The sequence below is a fragment of the Staurois parvus genome, unplaced genomic scaffold (assembly GCF_062004578.1).
Source record: "Staurois parvus isolate SC_StPar_1 unplaced genomic scaffold, SC_StPar_1.0 ptg000151l, whole genome shotgun sequence".
Classification (NCBI taxonomy): domain Eukaryota; kingdom Metazoa; phylum Chordata; class Amphibia; order Anura; family Ranidae; genus Staurois; species Staurois parvus.
In genome coordinates this window covers 4,478,167-4,496,074 of record NW_028317947.1, presented here as the reverse complement: position 1 = coordinate 4,496,074, position 17,908 = coordinate 4,478,167, and the positions used below count along the sequence as shown (strand labels likewise).

The 17,908-nt window shown below is 42.8% G+C and overlaps 1 protein-coding gene across 1 annotated transcript in view; it reads right to left on the bottom strand.

Moving 5' to 3' along the window:
• Positions 1 to 3,763: 3,763 nt before the first annotated feature.
• Positions 3,764 to 17,908, bottom strand: part of LOC149463861 (potassium channel subfamily K member 9-like) — a 48,705-nt gene continuing 34,560 nt past the window's right edge. Inside the window, exon 3 of the mRNA XM_089674367.1 lies at positions 3,764 to 5,193. Within this exon, the coding sequence (XP_089530493.1) occupies positions 4,277 to 5,193 (917 nt within the window). The 3' untranslated portion in view covers positions 3,764 to 4,276. The remainder of the gene's footprint in view (positions 5,194 to 17,908) is intronic.

Below are 17,908 nucleotides of genomic sequence, written 5' to 3'. Positions count from 1 at the left end.
CTACTGCAGTGATAGCCACAATCTTCCTGGGGTTTCATTCAGGTTCTTGGCAAACTGCTTCCCCCGTATACTGACCACGGGGGAAAGGGGGGGTTACTTGCTCAGAACTGCTACCATTCATATAATGTGTTGTATTTTTTTAATGAGCACAAGGTGTTCTCTGATTGGACAAGACAGAGTGCACAGGCAGTGACATCATGATATCCACCTTGTCCAATCAGGGAATGCCTTTTGTTCATTAAAAAGTTACAAGATGTAATTCCTTCTTATTAGTACTTAAAGCAGAACTATTTTCTATTGACTATTTTAATCCTTATGCTGCTAGCATTAGTAAATAGATAAGAAAGAATAAATGTATTTACTTGTTTTAAACGTTTTTTTTACATCTCTTCAGTAACTTCCTGGTTTCCATGCCTAGGATGCCAAGGCAAATGATGTTATACATATCAGCAGTTTTAGGAGGGGAGGAGGGATTTTCTCAGCTAAGCACACCCTCCTGCCTGCATGTCTGATCTAAGGGCAGATGGATTCCAGGAAGTAAATGCTACATGAATAATCTACCCTTACTCAAGATGGCCACAGCCAGAAATGCCAGGGGGTGTTTTTCAAAGTGATTTCTCAACAAAATAAAAGAATGGAGACATGGATGGATGGGAGAGTTTGCTTTGAACATTACACAACGTGTACACCCTAACTAAATTATATCTAGTTTGCATTGTGTACTCTATATCTAAACAAATACCATTTTTTTGGCCCCTTTCGACCACCTATCTACATGCACTTACCCCAGAGGGAGTTACAAGATATTTTTCAGGGTGGACTTTCTGATGATTACAACAGTGGACCTTACCTGTGTCAGCATGGCCCCTTGTAGGGTCTACCAAAGGTCCACATGACAGGGTGGCAATGTAGGAGCACAGATGGGAGACAGGGATAAGTAGAAGTATATAGGAAGTACCTAAATAAGGGCCTTCTTGGCAGAATCACCAGGTATTATTTTATAAAAAAAACTATCTAAAAATACTGACAAATTTTTGAGACATCAACATTTTAAAGAATATATGGGACTTTAGTGATTGGGTTTAAATGTTACCCAAGACTGTGCTTTTCTGTGCAAGTCTACAGGTCAGAATTGACTTGACTGAAAAACAGCAGAACCCAAAGTCTGGGTGCACACAAGTAATTTTCATTATAGGGATCATCATCCACGATCATGCCACTATTAATTTCTAGCAATTGCTAGGAGTGCAACATGTAGTGGCAATTTATCACTAATTGTAGAACAATGCTTCAATTCTGGGAGATGGATTACTACTACATGCAATCACATGTGTAGAGATTGCCAAAATAAATTTGTGGGACGATTTTCGGTGATGATTGCTAAATAGCAAAAATCTTAGGCTTATAATGCTAACTAAGCTTCTCAACAGACTTTAAAAAAAAAAAAAAAAAGAAGACCTAGAGGGTGAAGGCTGTGCTCAAAAACCAGTCACCAGTCCTGTGGTCTTCCTGCAGCCGATTCTCATTACCAACTTACAATGCCTTGTTTCACCCTGTGTCTGTGTGGAGGCAGTCGTCTTGGTAAAGGTAGGGTTTTGCTTCCTCATGTCAAAGCACATTACTAGTAATTGGATAACCAATGACGGAAAAATATAGATGAAGTAGGAAAGGTGCAGAAAGCACAAATACATATAATGAATAAAGTAGAAGCAGGGAGATCCTTGCATCACAGGTCTACAGGTACAGCTTTCTCCCCATCCAGGAGAACAAAGTACTGATATCATGAAATCTGAGGAGACCAGCAGGTACAGACAGTGCATTAAACTGGGTACACACTGGGAAATTTTTTTTTTTTCATTAAACCAGAGGGTTAAATGAAAAAAAAAAAAAAAAAAAAAAAAAAAACACCTCACAGATCTTTGCATCCACACAAGCCATGTGGATGCAAGGATCTCCCCCACTGCGCTATTGTATTCTGACAGCAGGAATTCACCCCCCCTCCCTACTGTCAGAATACAGTAATCAACCAATGGCTGCAGTGGCTGATTGAATGCTAGTTTTCCAGCAGGTCCGGTCAACAAAAAAAGTAGGTCTAACGACAGCTTCTGTTGAACAGATAGGGGTAAACAAGGATCAAAATGCAGTCAGTTCCTTCTGAACTGGCCAACACTCGGCACATGTATACCCAAGCTTTAGAACTGACACTACAGATATGCAGTTATGAGGGTGGGACTGCCTAGGCAATGGAAGCACTCTGGTATTTTTCAGGAGGAATTCCAAGGAAAAAAAAAAAGTACATTTGGGGTACTCCTTAGGCACAATTACATCTTCTAGAGGTTTCCTATAACAGCAAATACTCACTTGTTGAGTTCATGTGCATTTTAAGCTGTGATAACCACATTCCCCAATACAAAGGGGGTGAATAGAGGTATCTTTTACAAATGTGTATGCATATTGTATAAAATAGAATAGCTCAAGTCAACAAAAATGACAGGTAACGTTCAGTTCACACTTGTGGGCTTGGTTGCGGGTATCGCACCTGTTCCCGCATCGCACTGCTCTTGCGAGACGCATTCTGAATGGAACCCCCATGCATCTCAGTGCGTTTGTGGGTGCGGGAATCACAATGTAACCCTTTGTAACCCTTGCAGACGGTTTGTTTTTTTTTATGTAAAAGGTGCATGCACCTTTTTCCTGCAGGAAGAGAAAATGTCACCAGTACACCAAGGATCACCAATATGGGTCCAAACTTTTTCCTGCAGGAAGAGAAAATGTCACCAGCACACCAAGGATCACCAATATGGGTCCAAAAGATTTAATGAACGTTTCGGAGTCTCGCAGGACCCCTTCATCAGGCCACATGCCCTGCGATACTCCAAAACGTTGCCTTGCTGTAACTATGTGATCGTTCATTAAATCTTTTGGACCCATATAGGTGATCCTTGGTGGGCTGGTGACATTTTCCCTTGCTGATTCTGTTCAGTTCAAGCCGACAATCGCTGCAGCACCCACTTATACACACAGCCATTTTTAACGCAGGAACGTGTGCGTTTTGATTGTACAAATTTTTCCTACAGGAAACGTGGAACAGCAGCCTATTCAACTGAATAGGCTGCTGTGCCCGTGCAAACGTGGGCTGCAGGGCCTGCAACAGTGTGAACTGAGCCTTAGGCCTCATTTATTTGGGTGCAGATGCCTGTTCACCATGAAAAGAATAATTTGTTTTTGCATCTGCCTTTGTTACTGAATGCAGATGCAGCAGCTGTAGACTCAGCTACAGAGCCAGTTTTGACAGGTGTACATGTGCGTGGCCCCTAGTGCAGACTGTATGCATTTGGGGCCACACACCCAACCCTGCACGCCTGACAAACTTGTTTGCATGGGTGAGTCCGTACAGCAGCTCCATGTTTATTCATTGACAAAGGTTGCTTGCATGCAGCTCCAGGTGGCTCCGAGTGCATAAAGAAATGCCTCATTCATGGTGTACTGGCCTCTGCGCCCGTGTGAATGAGGTCTGAATGTTACGATAACTCCTCAAAACAAGACTTAAAATACATGCTAATTTTCCACTAAAAACAAATTCCTTTCTATTGAAGTCCCTGGTTTTCTTTCAGTGTTGCAACAGTCACTATACTGGAATATGTACGTATACATTTTTTATGCTTTCCAACTTACTACAATAACCATGGTCACTTTTTCTATGAAACACATTTCTTATAAATAAATTTGATCAATTTGAACTATTTACACAGGAAGATAAAAATGAAGGTACACCCATTTTTTTTTTTTTTGTTTTTTTACAAGGCAACATGCAAAGGGGAAACAAAGCACGCTGGTCCTTGTGTAGGCAAGTCAGTGAGAACGTCTATGTTCTATTGAGGCCTCTGTGTCCAGTACACTAGTAGAATATTGAGACCTACAGGACAGGCAACATGATCTCATAATTCGTTCATTACAGTCTCTCCTGCCTGAACACATTTTTAAACTCCAAAACAAAAAAGTTAAATATGGCAGCTTTCCAGTTTTTAGATGTGGTGGCTGCAGTAATCATCTACTTTTTTAGGCTTTATTCCTTTAATTTCACCTTTTGAACCTAGGATGTTCTCTTGATTTGGATTTTAAAAAGGACACTGGGTTTCCGATGGGATCTATGGGAAGTTTTCGATACTTGCATAAAATGTTCTTCGCCTGAAAAGAAGAAAAGTAAACGCAGTCACGTCTAAGGAATGTTAAAGCAGCTCTAGATGACATTTTGGTTCTTGGGTTTACATATACTTCAAATAGATTTTCTCCTCACTCTGAAATGATCTGTGTAATGCTGGTTGTCAGGTGAAAAAATGCTGTTGGGCGAGGAGAAACCAGTGTTATCTCGAGTGCTTAGTGAAATTTCATCAATTTTGTAAGAGATTGAGTTGTAGTAAACTGGGTTTGTGTGGCAGCTCAGTGCTTCATGATGAGATATGGATGGACTGTTACAGAATGGGGATCTGTAACACATACATGCGCAAAATGAACCAGCTCTAGAGGTTGCATTTGAAGATCTTCGTCTGCCCCGGTCATTGTCATCCTGCATGAGAGGTATGAGGTTCATCTGGCTTGTAGCATCTCCTATAGGAAGAAAAATGGAGCTTCGACTTCTGGCATCCATTTTTGATTGAAGACCGATGGTGTTCTGTGCTCTCCGTAAGGAAGCCCTTTCTTCTGCATCCCGTCTTTCATCTTCAGAGTTCATGGTCAGAAAGCGGAGGACTACCAAGTTAAGGAAAGCGCCTATAACAGTCAGACCCACAAGAATATACATGAAGCTAAATGCTACATAGGGTGGTTTCTTCTGCAACGCCTCATTCTTCTGGAGGGCAACAAAGTCTCCAAATCCAATGGTTGTAAGAGTAATAAAACAGTAATAATAAGAGTGGAAAAATGTCCATCCTTCAAAATAGGAGAAGGCAGCTGCTCCAATGCCAAGTGTACCAATGCAAGACAGGAAGCCCACCATGACCATATTTTCCATTGACACCTCAGTCTTCCTCATGTGAAAACATTTTTTAAGCTTCTTTAATAAGAACCTGACAAATGTGTTCATGCGTTCACCCAGACTTTGGAACATGACCAGGGTTAGTGGAATCCCAAGGACTGCATAGAACATGCAGAAGACTTTTCCAGCATCAGTACCAGGAGCAGCATGACCATACCCTGGAAGAGAACACAGAAAGCCGTGATGAGACATCATGGTAGATTTAGAGCATGATGACCAAGGTCTTAAAGGAGTTTTTAAGGGATTGTTTATGTAAAGTCTAACTCCAACAAATTATTTTTTTTTAGTTTTGACTAGATCAAGAAAGGGTTACAACAATAAAAACTTTATTGGGTTTATATTCCCTTCAAAACAACATACTCAACGAGGCACTGGGAACTTTTAGATTTGTACTCAAAACTTCAAACAATTTCAAAAGCTCTGGCAAAGCGGCTCCCCCACACCAAGGCTTTTCTCCATGGACACCTAATTCAACAGTATAAACAGTCCAACCGGGGAGGCTCACCTGACCAGAAACACTCACAGAACTACAGTGAAGAAACAGTGGTAAGAAGACTCAGTAATGCCGACAGTATCTGCCATAAGGAGCAAAGTGCAGCCTGACCTATCCAACCCAAAAGGGGACTGTTCCTAAGAAAGTACACGTGGTCCCTGGTCTTTCCTCCCGAACCTCTCCCTTTCACTAGCACTGTCCCTGCCGGATAGGGAACCTGTCTCATCTCTAGCTACTCGCATAAAGCGCACTAAAACCATGAGTCAGAGTCCTAAATAGCCTCTGCTTGACCTAATATGGCTGCCCAGGTCACATGGGACCAGAGCATCCAACTGGATCACGGTCCTATGTAACTGAGGAAGCCATAGAGAAACTCTGTTTCCCTCCACTTCCTCTCCTATCTGCATTGCTGCTATGGTCCGGCACCACCTGCAGTAGACAATACAGACTGCACCTGCCTACATACAGTTACTTGGGTGGATATCCCCTTTAAACTGTTTTTGATGAGGTTTTTTGCAAATAGCTAAATTTCATACTAAGAAAAAAAAAACTAATGAAAAGGACTAGTAAACAGAGCAAAGGCCCTTTTAGTCACTTGCTTTACAAAAGTAGATTATATTTTCTACCCCATAAAGGCCATTTACACCACCTGCCTTGGGTTGCATTGCTCAATGCCTTGTGTTGGTGTACACTGGAAAAAAAAAATAGAAAATGCAACAAGCAAAAACAAAGACAATGCAACAAAAAAAAAAAAAGAAAGAAAAAGTCCCAAAACTCCCATCAACATGCTGTAACCCAAAAAAAAACCAAAACAAACAAACAAAAAAAAAAAAAACCACACGTGTTTTATGTGTTGACACAAGGACTACGGTGTGACTGAGCCCTGTTTCTCTGCTTCTGTAATCACAATACTCCTCATCTATGAAAGTCCCCTGACCACAAGCTGCCAGACATCTTCAGCGTGTTGTGAAATTGGCAAATTCCTCTAAGCCAGCCAAATGTTCAACGTCTGCATAGATTTTGTCAAAGTACCTTACAGAAATCTTGCATCATAACCCAAAATAAACAGATTAGCTTTAGAATATTGCTGGCAAGGAAGTCACATATAAAAATGTGCCAATAATGAGCTCTACACATAGCCCCCATGTGTTTCCTTGCAGACCAAACTTCGAATTCCCAGAGCCCCGACTGAAACCTGCTGCCGAGAACAAATCTGATTTCAAAACCTATAAACATACATTCACGTTCTTGCTATTTATAGACCATTAGTAAGCAGGTGTGAAACCAATTTCTCAGCACTTGATTTTTTTCATTCCTGTAATTACGAAACTAGATGATTTAGGAGTACTGAAGGGATCCTTTTAAATCCTTGCCAGACTTATAAATGCTACCACCAATGCCATAAATAATGTGGTGTAAAGTATTGGGTCAGCCCTCCAAATCATGTGATTCAGGTGTTCCAATCACCTCCATGGCCACAGGTGTATACAATCAAGCCCCTAGGCATGCAGACTGCTTCTACAAACATTTGTGAAAGAATGGGTCGCTCTCAGGAGCTCAGTGAATTCAAACATGGTACCATGATAGGTTGCCACCTGTGCAATAAGTCCATCCGTGACATTTCCTTGCTACTAAATATTCCACGCTCAACTGTTAGTGGTATTATAACAACGTGGAAGCAACTGGGAACAACAGCAGTTCAGCCACCAAGTGGTAGGCTACGTAAAATGACAGAGCAGGGTCAATGCATGCTAAAGCACAGAGTGTGCAGAAGTCACCAACTGTCTGCAGAGACCATAGCTAAAGATCTCAGAACTTCATGTGGCCTTCAGATTAGCACAACAGTGCGTAGAGAGCTTCACGGAATGGGTTTCCATGGCCGAGCAGCTGCATCCAAGCCTTACAAATCGCCAAGCACAATGCAAAGCATCAGTGAAGTGGTGTAAAGCACGCCACCACTGGACTCTAGAGCAGTGGAGACGTGTTCTCTGGAGTGATGAATCACACTTCTCTGTCTAGCAATCCGATGGACCTGTCTGGGTTTGGCAGTTGCCAGGAGAATGGTAATTGCCTGACTGCATTGTGCCAAGTGTAAAGTTTGCTGGAGGGGGGATTATGATGTGGGGTTGTTTTCAGGGGTTGTGCTTGGCCCTTTAGTTCCAGTGAAGGGAACACTTAAGGCGTCAGCATATAAAGTAATTTTGGACAATTTCATGCCCCCAACCTTGTGGGAACAGTTTGAGGATGTCCTCCACCTGTTCCAACATGACTGCGCACCAGTGCACAAAGCAAGGCCCACAAAGACATGGATAAGCGAGTTTGGGGTGGAGGAACTTGACTGACCTGCACACAGCCCTGACCTCAACCAGATAGAACACCTTTAGGATGAATTAGAGTGGAGACTGCGAGCCAGACCTTCTTGTCCAACATCAGTGCCTGACCTCACAAATGCACTTCTGGAAGAATGGTCAAACATTCCCATAGACACCCTCCTAAACCTTGTGGACAGCCTTCCCAGAAGAGTTGAAGCTGTTATAGCTGCAAAGGGTGGGCCAACCCAATATTAAACCCTACGGACTAAGACTGGAATGCCATTAAAGTCCATGTGCGTGTAAAGGCAGGCCGACCAATACTTTTGGCAATATAGTATATTTGCAGTATTGGTGTTAAATCCTAAGATATTGTTTTAAATGTGTAATGCTATCATATCTGGAAAGCAGCTGTAGATGTCCAGCATTTGTGTGGATGGTAGCGGTAGATGTTTGAGGAAGCACTACACCACTGGTCTCCAAACTGTGGCCCAGGGGTCAGATGTGGCCCTTTGCCTGCTTTATCTGGCCCTTGAGGCACTATTTCATCAACTGATGCCAACAATTGGGCACAATTGCCTCAAGTGACACCAACGAAGGGGCACGATTCCACCCAATGACACCAACGATGTGGCACAGTTCCTACCAATGACATCAAGGATGGGGCACAATATCTCCCAATCACACAACTCAATTCTTCCCAATGAAGGGGCACAATTGCTCTCAGTGACACCAATGATGGAACACAATATCTCCCAATGACATGCAACAAAACTCAATGACCCCAATGATGGGGCTCAATTCCTCCCAATGACACCAATGATGGGACACAGTATCTCCCAATGGCATACAACAAGACACAATGACCTCAATGATGGGGATCAATTCCTCCCACTCCATCACAGTACAACATTTGAATTCACTGAGCTCCTGAGCGACCCATTCTTTCACAAATATTTGTAGAAGCAGTCTGCATGCCTAGGTGCTTGATTTTATACACCTGTGGTCATGGAGGTGATTGGAACACTGAATCACATGATTTGGAGGGGTGTCCCAATACTTTTGGCAATATAGTGTATTCACAACCACCATTGAACACCAGGAAGCATGCAACATGCCAGCTTCAATGGTTATTGGTCAATTTTATTGTACTAGTTTTTAAAACTGAGGTTTTATATCCATTTTCAATCTCTCTCATTCTCTCTTTATACAAATCAGAGTTTAATACAATGAGTGCACACTCACAATAACCATAGGCTAAACCAGTGGTGTACATAAACCCAGGTGGCAAGGTGGTCCTATTGGAGATGGAACTCGAACAATCTCAACATCAGACTTGCCAGCTCACATGTTTCAAGGGACAAATCTTTTTCTTCAGAGTAAATCTTGTCCCCGACTCCTGGCCTGTCCCTTGAAATGAGTCAACTGGTAAGTCTGATTGGGGGTCGTGCAAGTTCCATCTCCAATAGCACCCCCTTGCCACCTGGGTTTATATACACCGCTGATTTAGCTTACGGTTATTGTAAGTATGTACATGCTGTGTTTACTTTTGCATAAAAGACTGTTGGTAATCTGCTAGGCCCTTGTTATTCTAAGATTCTCCAGTCTGAAGAGGGCAGAAATGGTGCAGCCTATCAGCCTTCAATGGGATCTGATATCAGGATGGTCCTCTATTTCAATCCTTTGGGTTCTCCATAATCTCTTATCGCTATTGGTGTCAACTGTGCATATACTTTGGAGTGTGAACATTTTTCATTGATTTAAAACCAAATTTACTGAATTTGGCCACTAGGTGGCACTACGAATCATAGGAAAAAATTCTACTCAGCCCCATCTAGTGGCCAAATGCATTATTTTCGGTTTTAAATCAATGAAAAACATTTTACCAGCAGAGGAAGTTGCCTAATACTAGCATTCCTTTTTTTGCCCCATTCGCACAGAACATACATAAATAAATATTCTTATACCACACCACTTAATGTTATAAAAGGAACAGATTTTATCAAATATATATATAGTTTTTTAATTTGCAAAGTTGTTTTAAAATACATTGGGGGGGGATTTACTAAAACTGGAGCACTCAGAATCCATGCAGCTGTGCATGGTAGCCAATCAGCTTCTAACTTCAGCTGGTTCAAGTAAGCTTTGTGTCAGGCCCCGCCCAAAGGGATCTCTAGTGGTCCACAGCACGGGATTCCCCAGGACGCGGAGTCTAAGTCCCAGTCTGCCTTTTCACCAGAGCCCCTGATGGTGGGGATGGATTTGGTGCAAGACTGGAACCAGGTTGCATCCCTGGGCGCACCCAGCTATGGTAGAGGGGACCCGCTGAGGGTATATGCCCGGGATGAGCCTGCTGTGAAGGGGCTGATGGGTCCAGGTCCGAGCGGGATGGATGGATGACCGCTAGGAGTGAGCGTGGTCAGACTAGCCGGGTCGGTAACAGTGGGGACAGGTGCGATACCAAGCAGTAGGCAAAGAGTAGTCAGGTCACACACCGGGTTCAGTAACAGAGGGTCCAAATAGCAGTAACTACAGGCAGAGGAACGGTCAGGGACGAGCCGGGGGTCAGAGCAGGAGAGGGTCAGCATAAGTCAGGACAGGCAGAGTTTGGCAACAAGGAAACGTACTTTACAGGAACACAGGAACAAGACCTTGCGGCAATGAGGACATTGCCTGGCCAGTTTAAATAGCGCGCCCTGCACCATCATGCCAGGCACGCGCCCATGTGCGCGAGTGCGCATGCGCGGCCGCAATTGCCGCCGCGGACAACCAGGTCCTACTGCCCGCCCGCTGATGTACCTGGGCGATCAGCGCATGCGCAGATGCACGCGCCGCGGCGAAGACCGGGATCCCTGACACTTTGACAATAAAACCTGGAAGCCGATTGGTTTCTATGCATATCTGCACCAGATTTTGAACCATGCAGTTTCAGTATATATCCTCCACTGCATTTCTCAAAGCAACTTGCAGACATAGAACATGCCTGCAGACGCGTCTGATACAGAGCAAGCTATAGTTGTCAACAAGACAGAGCAGCAGTGGTGAGACAGCACTACAGTGTACAGCATTCACCCAAGATAATTTTGATAAAAGTTTATTAAAAACAAAACTTTTAGTCGAAAAATTTTTTTTTTTTTAAATCAGCACAAGGGCTATTACCTACAATCAAAACAATGTGTCCCTTGTGCTTCTGTCTTCTGCTTTAGTTGAAATCTTCAGTCCTCTCATTACTCCCTAACCCTGAAGAGACCTGCCATTTGCACTCATAAAGATTGCCCACTATGCTCACCCTTTCCAACAACATCCCCCCTCCACGATCCCATTCATGGAAGCTGTACTAATGCCTCAATGAATGAAAACCGACCTATGAATAGAGGACATGGACATTTCATCCATCCATACAGTATGGTTTCTATAAATAAAGGAGGTGGGCTGAAAAAAATTATGCACAGTCGGCTCTCATTAAGAGTGCATTTGACAAGTCCCTCAGCTGTATGAACCTCTGCCACCCTTGGAGACTGAAGCAGCAGACAACAGAACAAGGGTCCTCGTAGCTGTAGTTGAAATCACCTATCCCTGCAGTCATAATCTTTTGATGCCACAAAGGGTTAAACGAAACAAGGGACCCGTCTTATGCACTTATCAAAATTGCCAATGCTCACCCTTTGTGCCCAGCTCTTCCATTCAATGGTGGTGTACTATAGATTCCATCAATAAAAAAAAAACAAAAAAAAAAAAAAACTCTATTAAATGAATGGAAAAAAGGAGAGACCCCCTGACACTGGGACTTTAAGGGCTTACTAGAAGTATTAAAAAAGTAAACATTTTGACAAAAAAGTGATAACACAAAGACCTACATCAGAATGATAATAAAGCATCACAATCAAAAAATTAAATTACATGATAAAGGAAACCCAGTATTACAGTCTGACTGGTCAATAAAAGATACAAATTGGTATCATCATAGATGTAACAAAGCTGCAGACAAGAATCTAATTGTCCAATGCGTTTCAGAGTGATAACACTCCTTCATCAGGGAAAAGAGAAGAACTCTGCATATGGATGACATCATCTACAAGATTAAACATGTTAGTTTAAATGGAGATGGTGAACCTTTCATTCAACTGCCTTTCCTCTGTTTAGAATTCATAAAAGCTGTGGTACATCTTCTATGAATGGAGCAGGGGGGGGGCAGAAAGGGCGGGCATAGTCAACGCTCTTGGAGAGTGCATCTGACTGGTCCCTCGGCTTTATTAACCTCCGCTGCACCGGAAGATTATGGCTGTGGGGGTTATTAGACCTGTCATATGAACTAATCAAGAACAGCACCTATGCCCTCCCTTTCTCCTTCCCTCCTCCATTCAGGCCCCTTTTATGCGTCGCGTAGCAGGAATGCAGTTTTTTGGGGGGAGATTTCAACTTTTAGTTCTGCCTTAGACAGCAGGCAAAATCTGCAACCAAGCCATTCAGGAAAAGCCATAGACAAGAACATTTTTCATTTCTAGTGGCAATTCTACGCAGCAAATTTGTAAATCTCCTGAGGACGCCGATCACTGATGAAACATGTCAAGTTGAAGCTGCTGCTGTTTTTGAGCCACATGGATTGCCTTGGTGGTTTTAGACTGAACGACCACAAAATACAGTAGTTGTTTTGAAAATATACTTGTTACAGACCCAACCGGGACAGGATCTTTTGGAGTGGACTGCAGACCAGCTTCTTGTCTACTGACCATGGGCCCTGGCATCTGAGGGGGGGGGCTCTATTCTCTGGGAGGTGTGTGCCTGGAGGGACCTTTGGAGTAGTTTTATTTCGGATTCAAGGTCATGTCTCCCCGAAACACACATACTGAGAACTGGAGGACCAGTATACAGATTTGGGGTCTTTGTGCCCAAACCAGCATTGACTGCTTCAACCCCCCTCCTAGATTCAGAGCAGATGTTAATATAATCAGCTCAAAACAACCTGATACTGAGGTCTCCTGCTGTAATCTGTTTATTAAGGTGCAATGTGTTTACTTTTGTGTATTTGTCCCATTGCTAATTGAGTTACCTATTGTTTCTGTCTGTTGGCTAGTCTTCCTGGAGGTTCCTACATGATGGCATTAGTCTTGTGTCAGCTTTACCTCATTACACAATCAGTGTGGGATGTTCATCCCAATGCGTAATGTTTATTTTTGTATTTCAATGGTTTTTAATAATTTATAAACATTTCAAGAAGATATGAGCAACAAGACATGCCCACGCAGGGGCTATCAATTGCACAAAAAAGTAATGTTTGTTTTTATTGTTCATGTGGGGACTGCCCCTTTTTCTGTTTAGTAAAAAGAGTTCCAGTTGTACCTAAGCTAGCCTCATCTAGTACTTGGGTGCAATACCCAGCTATAATACCTTGGTCCTGTGTCCCAGCGGCAAGGAAGAAGTTCTATTACGGAAGCAGCCGACTGGGGTCACAGTGCTTTTTTGTAACAAAATGTTTAATGTTTTTTTTTTGTTTTCCGGCACCTTAAAAATCCCTGTATTTCCAACTCGCTTAGAGACTTACACCCATTTTCAATTCATTTGAATGGGCTAACCTATGTGCATTTGATGCTTTGCACAATAATGTCACGTGACATTCACACTGTGTTTGGGGCGTCATTAAGAATGAATGGCACCCAAATGCGCATCTTGACGCGATTTTAGCGTTATTTAAAATCGTGGGTAGAATCACTGATTCCAAATTGTTAGGTGTGAAAGGGGTCTCATAGAAACTGTACAATAGCTTTTATGAATGAAAGACAATGTATGAAGGGAGGAAGGGTAGATTAAAAAAAAGTCCACCTCCTCCACTCATAGATCATTTTTCCATTCAGTACAGCTTCTATGAATGGAGAGCTGGGCAGAAAGGACCGGCGCTCCTATATAACATTTCCCTCGGCTCTACTAAAACCGCGGCACTGGAAGATTATGGTGGGAAGTGAGATACTAAAGATTTCTACTAAGACCGCAGACAGCAGTACAAGGGACTAAGTAGTGTCCATTGTGCTGATTTTTTAAAAATATTTTCAAGTAAACTATGGCTTTAGGCATACATCCTACAACCAAAATCCACTGCTTCTGTCCACTTGCTGCATCGCAAGCAATAAAGTGGAGAAGCGAAGGGCAGAGGTCCTCCCATTTATCTTGGAGACATTTGTAGGTCTATGATCACCATTACTCTGAAAAGACTCTATAAACTAAAGCTGGCTTTGCTCATGAAATAGAATGGTCATCGCTAATTATCATTCTTCTGGAGCCACAATTACTCTACGAGTGGTGCCAACCACTCTCAGTACAAGTGCTTGGTGTAAGTACCAGACATTGGAGATAAGTGGCCTGTGTTTAGAAGAAATTATCCCGGCTTTTAACCTACTATTACTTAAAATGCAAATGGGAAACATTTCCTATAAATCTCTCGCAGAGCATTTCTACTTAATGCATAATGAATGCCGTTGTTAAATATTACAGAAATATGGCAGCAGAGAGGTTCATTCATTATTTACAAAGCATTCCACTTACAGACAACATTTTGCAGGGTACTGGGAAAGAAAAAAAAAAAAGTCAAAATAAAGATTGAGAATATGAAAGGCAACAGCATGAAAGCCGAATGCTGTGCAGGTTTAAAAGGTAGTAATATTTTAACCTAGATTCCTAATGGCTCACTATGTAGTAAAACAGCTTATAGGGAGTTCATGTACTTAAGTCAGCAACTTAAAGGGGTCCTCACCCTGGTAAATGTAAAAAGAGCTCTAGAAGCCATGCCCACAAAAAGCCAGAGGGCAAAAGTTAGCAGTATTGCCTGTGGTCTCCTGGTAGCTGATCTTTTTCCCTTTACGGACTTTCCATGCCTGCTTCTGCATGGTATCTGTGTGGGGGCAGCCATCTTGGTAGGAGGGAGGGCTTTGCTTCCTCATGTCAGACTTCCAGCAAGGAGAGCCAGTGAGTAGCGCAGTAAGTACATCACCAAATTTCCTGAGACTGATCTTTTTCCCCTTTATGGACTTTCCATGCCTTGTTCTGCATGGTATCTCTGTGTGGGAGCAGCCATCTTGGTAGGAGGGAGGGCTTTGCTTCCTCATGTCAGACTTCCAGCAAGGAGAACCAGTGAGCAGTGCAGTAAGTACATCACCAAATTTCCTGAGACTATCAGAGACAACAGAAACTTAGATTTTTACACTGTAAATAAACAGCAAAAAGGGTGTAGGCACATGAGTGCCTAGGCACACTTATAGTGCCTTGAAAAAGTATTCATAGTCTGCGAAATTTTCCACATTTTGTCATGTTACAACCAAAAACATAAATGTAGTTTATTGGGATTTAGGCGATAGACCAACACAAAGCGGCACATAATTGTGGAGTGAAAGGAAAATTATAAAATGGTTTTCAAATTTTTTTTTTACAAAGATCTGAAAAGAGTGGAGTACATTTGTATTCAGCCCCCTGATGCCCCTAACTAAAATCTAGTGGAACCAATTGCCAATTTACCAGCTGTATATACCAGGAAGTGCACCACAGCTCTGTGGTAAACCGGCACCGCCGCTGGCTCAGATCCCGGGTTCCCCAATCCTGTAAAGGCACATCCCCTCTCACTGCCTATAAAAGCCATGCAGAGGCTAATCAGCCGCTAGGATGGCTTTTACATTACAAGGAATCATAGACTGAAAAGATAGATATCTGGAGGATGCCTATAGCTGTAGGCATCATCCAGATATTTCCACTTCAAGTCCAGGATGTCATACGACATCCTATGGCTGAGAAGTGGGAGATATAGGTGGATATGAAAAAGCAAAATGAAAGCAATTATGTCCTCATTAAAAATAATATACATTCAAGTAATCATTTTGAAGTTTTTTTTTGCAATTTTAGCAAAATGAACTAATAACCAAACTGGTTCTGCTATAGTACCCAAACACAACTGCAATACTTGGGGATGGGAGTGAAAAGCCTGAATTGGGAGTAATTTCTGTAAAAATAGACAGACTTCGAGAGACAAAACAATTAATTCTGAAGAAGTCTAATGGAAGCTTGCATTTGGTGGTTCATTTAAGAGATGGAAAGGAAATGAGTGATGATGGAACCTGCTATCCAGGGATGGGTAGAAATGGTTTCTGATGACCAGTGACCCATAGTATGAACTCACTGTGCTAAAGTCAAAATGAGAAGATGAGGTTCATGCTATTCCTGGGAAAAGTCATTTTTCATTTTTACGCCACGCAAGAAAGGGAGGTTGTGATCAAGGTGAACTGCACTAATAATTCCCTCATTTGAACAAAGGAAACGTTTACTTAAATGACAAATAGGTCAGTCATCTGCTCTTTTGCCTCTTAGGATTTTAATCTTCCTTCACCTTCACTGCCAGCTACTACTAAAATGGACAGGTCAGATCAGCTTAACCACTTGCCCTCCAGAGAATCCCCCCCCCCCCCCCCCCTTGCTGACCAGGCCATTTTTTGTGTTACTGCTCTGCGTTACTTTAACTGACAATAGCACGGTCATGCAACTCTGCACCCAAATGAAATTTACGTCTTTTTTTTCCCCCACAAATTGAGCTTTATTTCAGTGGTATTTGATCGCCTGTGCGCTTTATTTTTTGTGCTATATATATATATATATATATATATATATATATATATACACACACACACACACACACACACACACACACGTATGTATATAGGGAACTGACTTGATGTCACGGACATCCCGTGATCAGTGCTAATAAAAAGGCAGAAAGGGGTTAACGTGGGGTGATCAAAGGGTTAACATTGTGCGGTTTTACTAGGGGCTGTGTGCTTCACTGTAAGCACACAGACACAGCAGTGCAAAGCAGTGTGCAGGAGCTGACAGGGGAGAGAACTGTTTTGTTTACAAACAGATGCTTGGCAATCACCGGCGAGTAATCACCAGCCGAGACCCGGTGATTGACAGCCACGAATGTCGGCATGGGTAGGGCTCACGGGCGCCCCCTACCCGTAAATGCAAAAACACACACACACAGCCCTATAGCAGTACTTCTGCTATAGGTCACACAGGAAGCGGTTAAAGTAGAATTCTAAGGTTCTAAAGGCTTAAGGTATTTTTACCTTAATGCATTCTCTGCATTAAGGTAAAAAAAACACCTTCCATGTGCTGCTCACCCAACCGCTCCCACCCCCTCTTATACTTACCTGAGCCAATCTCGATCCAACAATGTGCACGAAAGCAGAGGCTATCTCGCTCACATTGGCTCACACACAGCAGCCATTGGCTCACACACAGCAGCCATTGGCTCACACACAGCTCCCGCTGCTGTCAATCACAGCCAGTGATTGATCGTGTCTATGGAGCAAGTGGCTCGCTATGGGAGCACTTGGCAAGGGGAAGAGCTAGGAGCTCCCGTGGGGGACCCGAGAAGAGGATGATCAGGGCTGCTCTGTAACACCACTGCATAAAGCAGGTAAGCATGACATTGGCCCAAACAAACTACAGAATGATGTGGCCACTCTGGGTGCTGTAATAGACTATAGTAGCATTAGCTCCATACATTAAGCAGCACTGTGTTCCAGCAACTGTATGGACAACTTCCAATCTGCTGCCAGAATTAAAAGAGTTGGGTTGAGTGCTTCTCCACCATTTAGAAGAAGCCTTGTATTTTCATCAATAAATAATCCTAGACTTCCTCTGGTTGGCCAAGGTCTAAATTGTCAAGGTCATCTGCACACCTCTCCATTTTGGCAAATCAGAGGAAGCCTTGTATTCAATGATAAAAATGCCCAGACCTGGGCTGTCCACTACAAGCCTGAATTTATTGCCTAGCCCTGATGAAGGGGGGGGGGGGCTGAGCCCCTGTAAAATCATGGATCATTCACCTGTTTTTATTGCCCCTAAACCTAAGACAGACATCACACTCTAACTTCCACTGGAGCTGATGTCATCTGTATCACACTCATGTAATATAAAGAAAGGCTGCAGCTGTACAGTAAACACTATTACACCTCTCAGATTGATTCTTCTAGAAAAACACCAATCATCCCAAAATATCTGAATGTTTAGCTTTGAAGAGAATGGGACTCC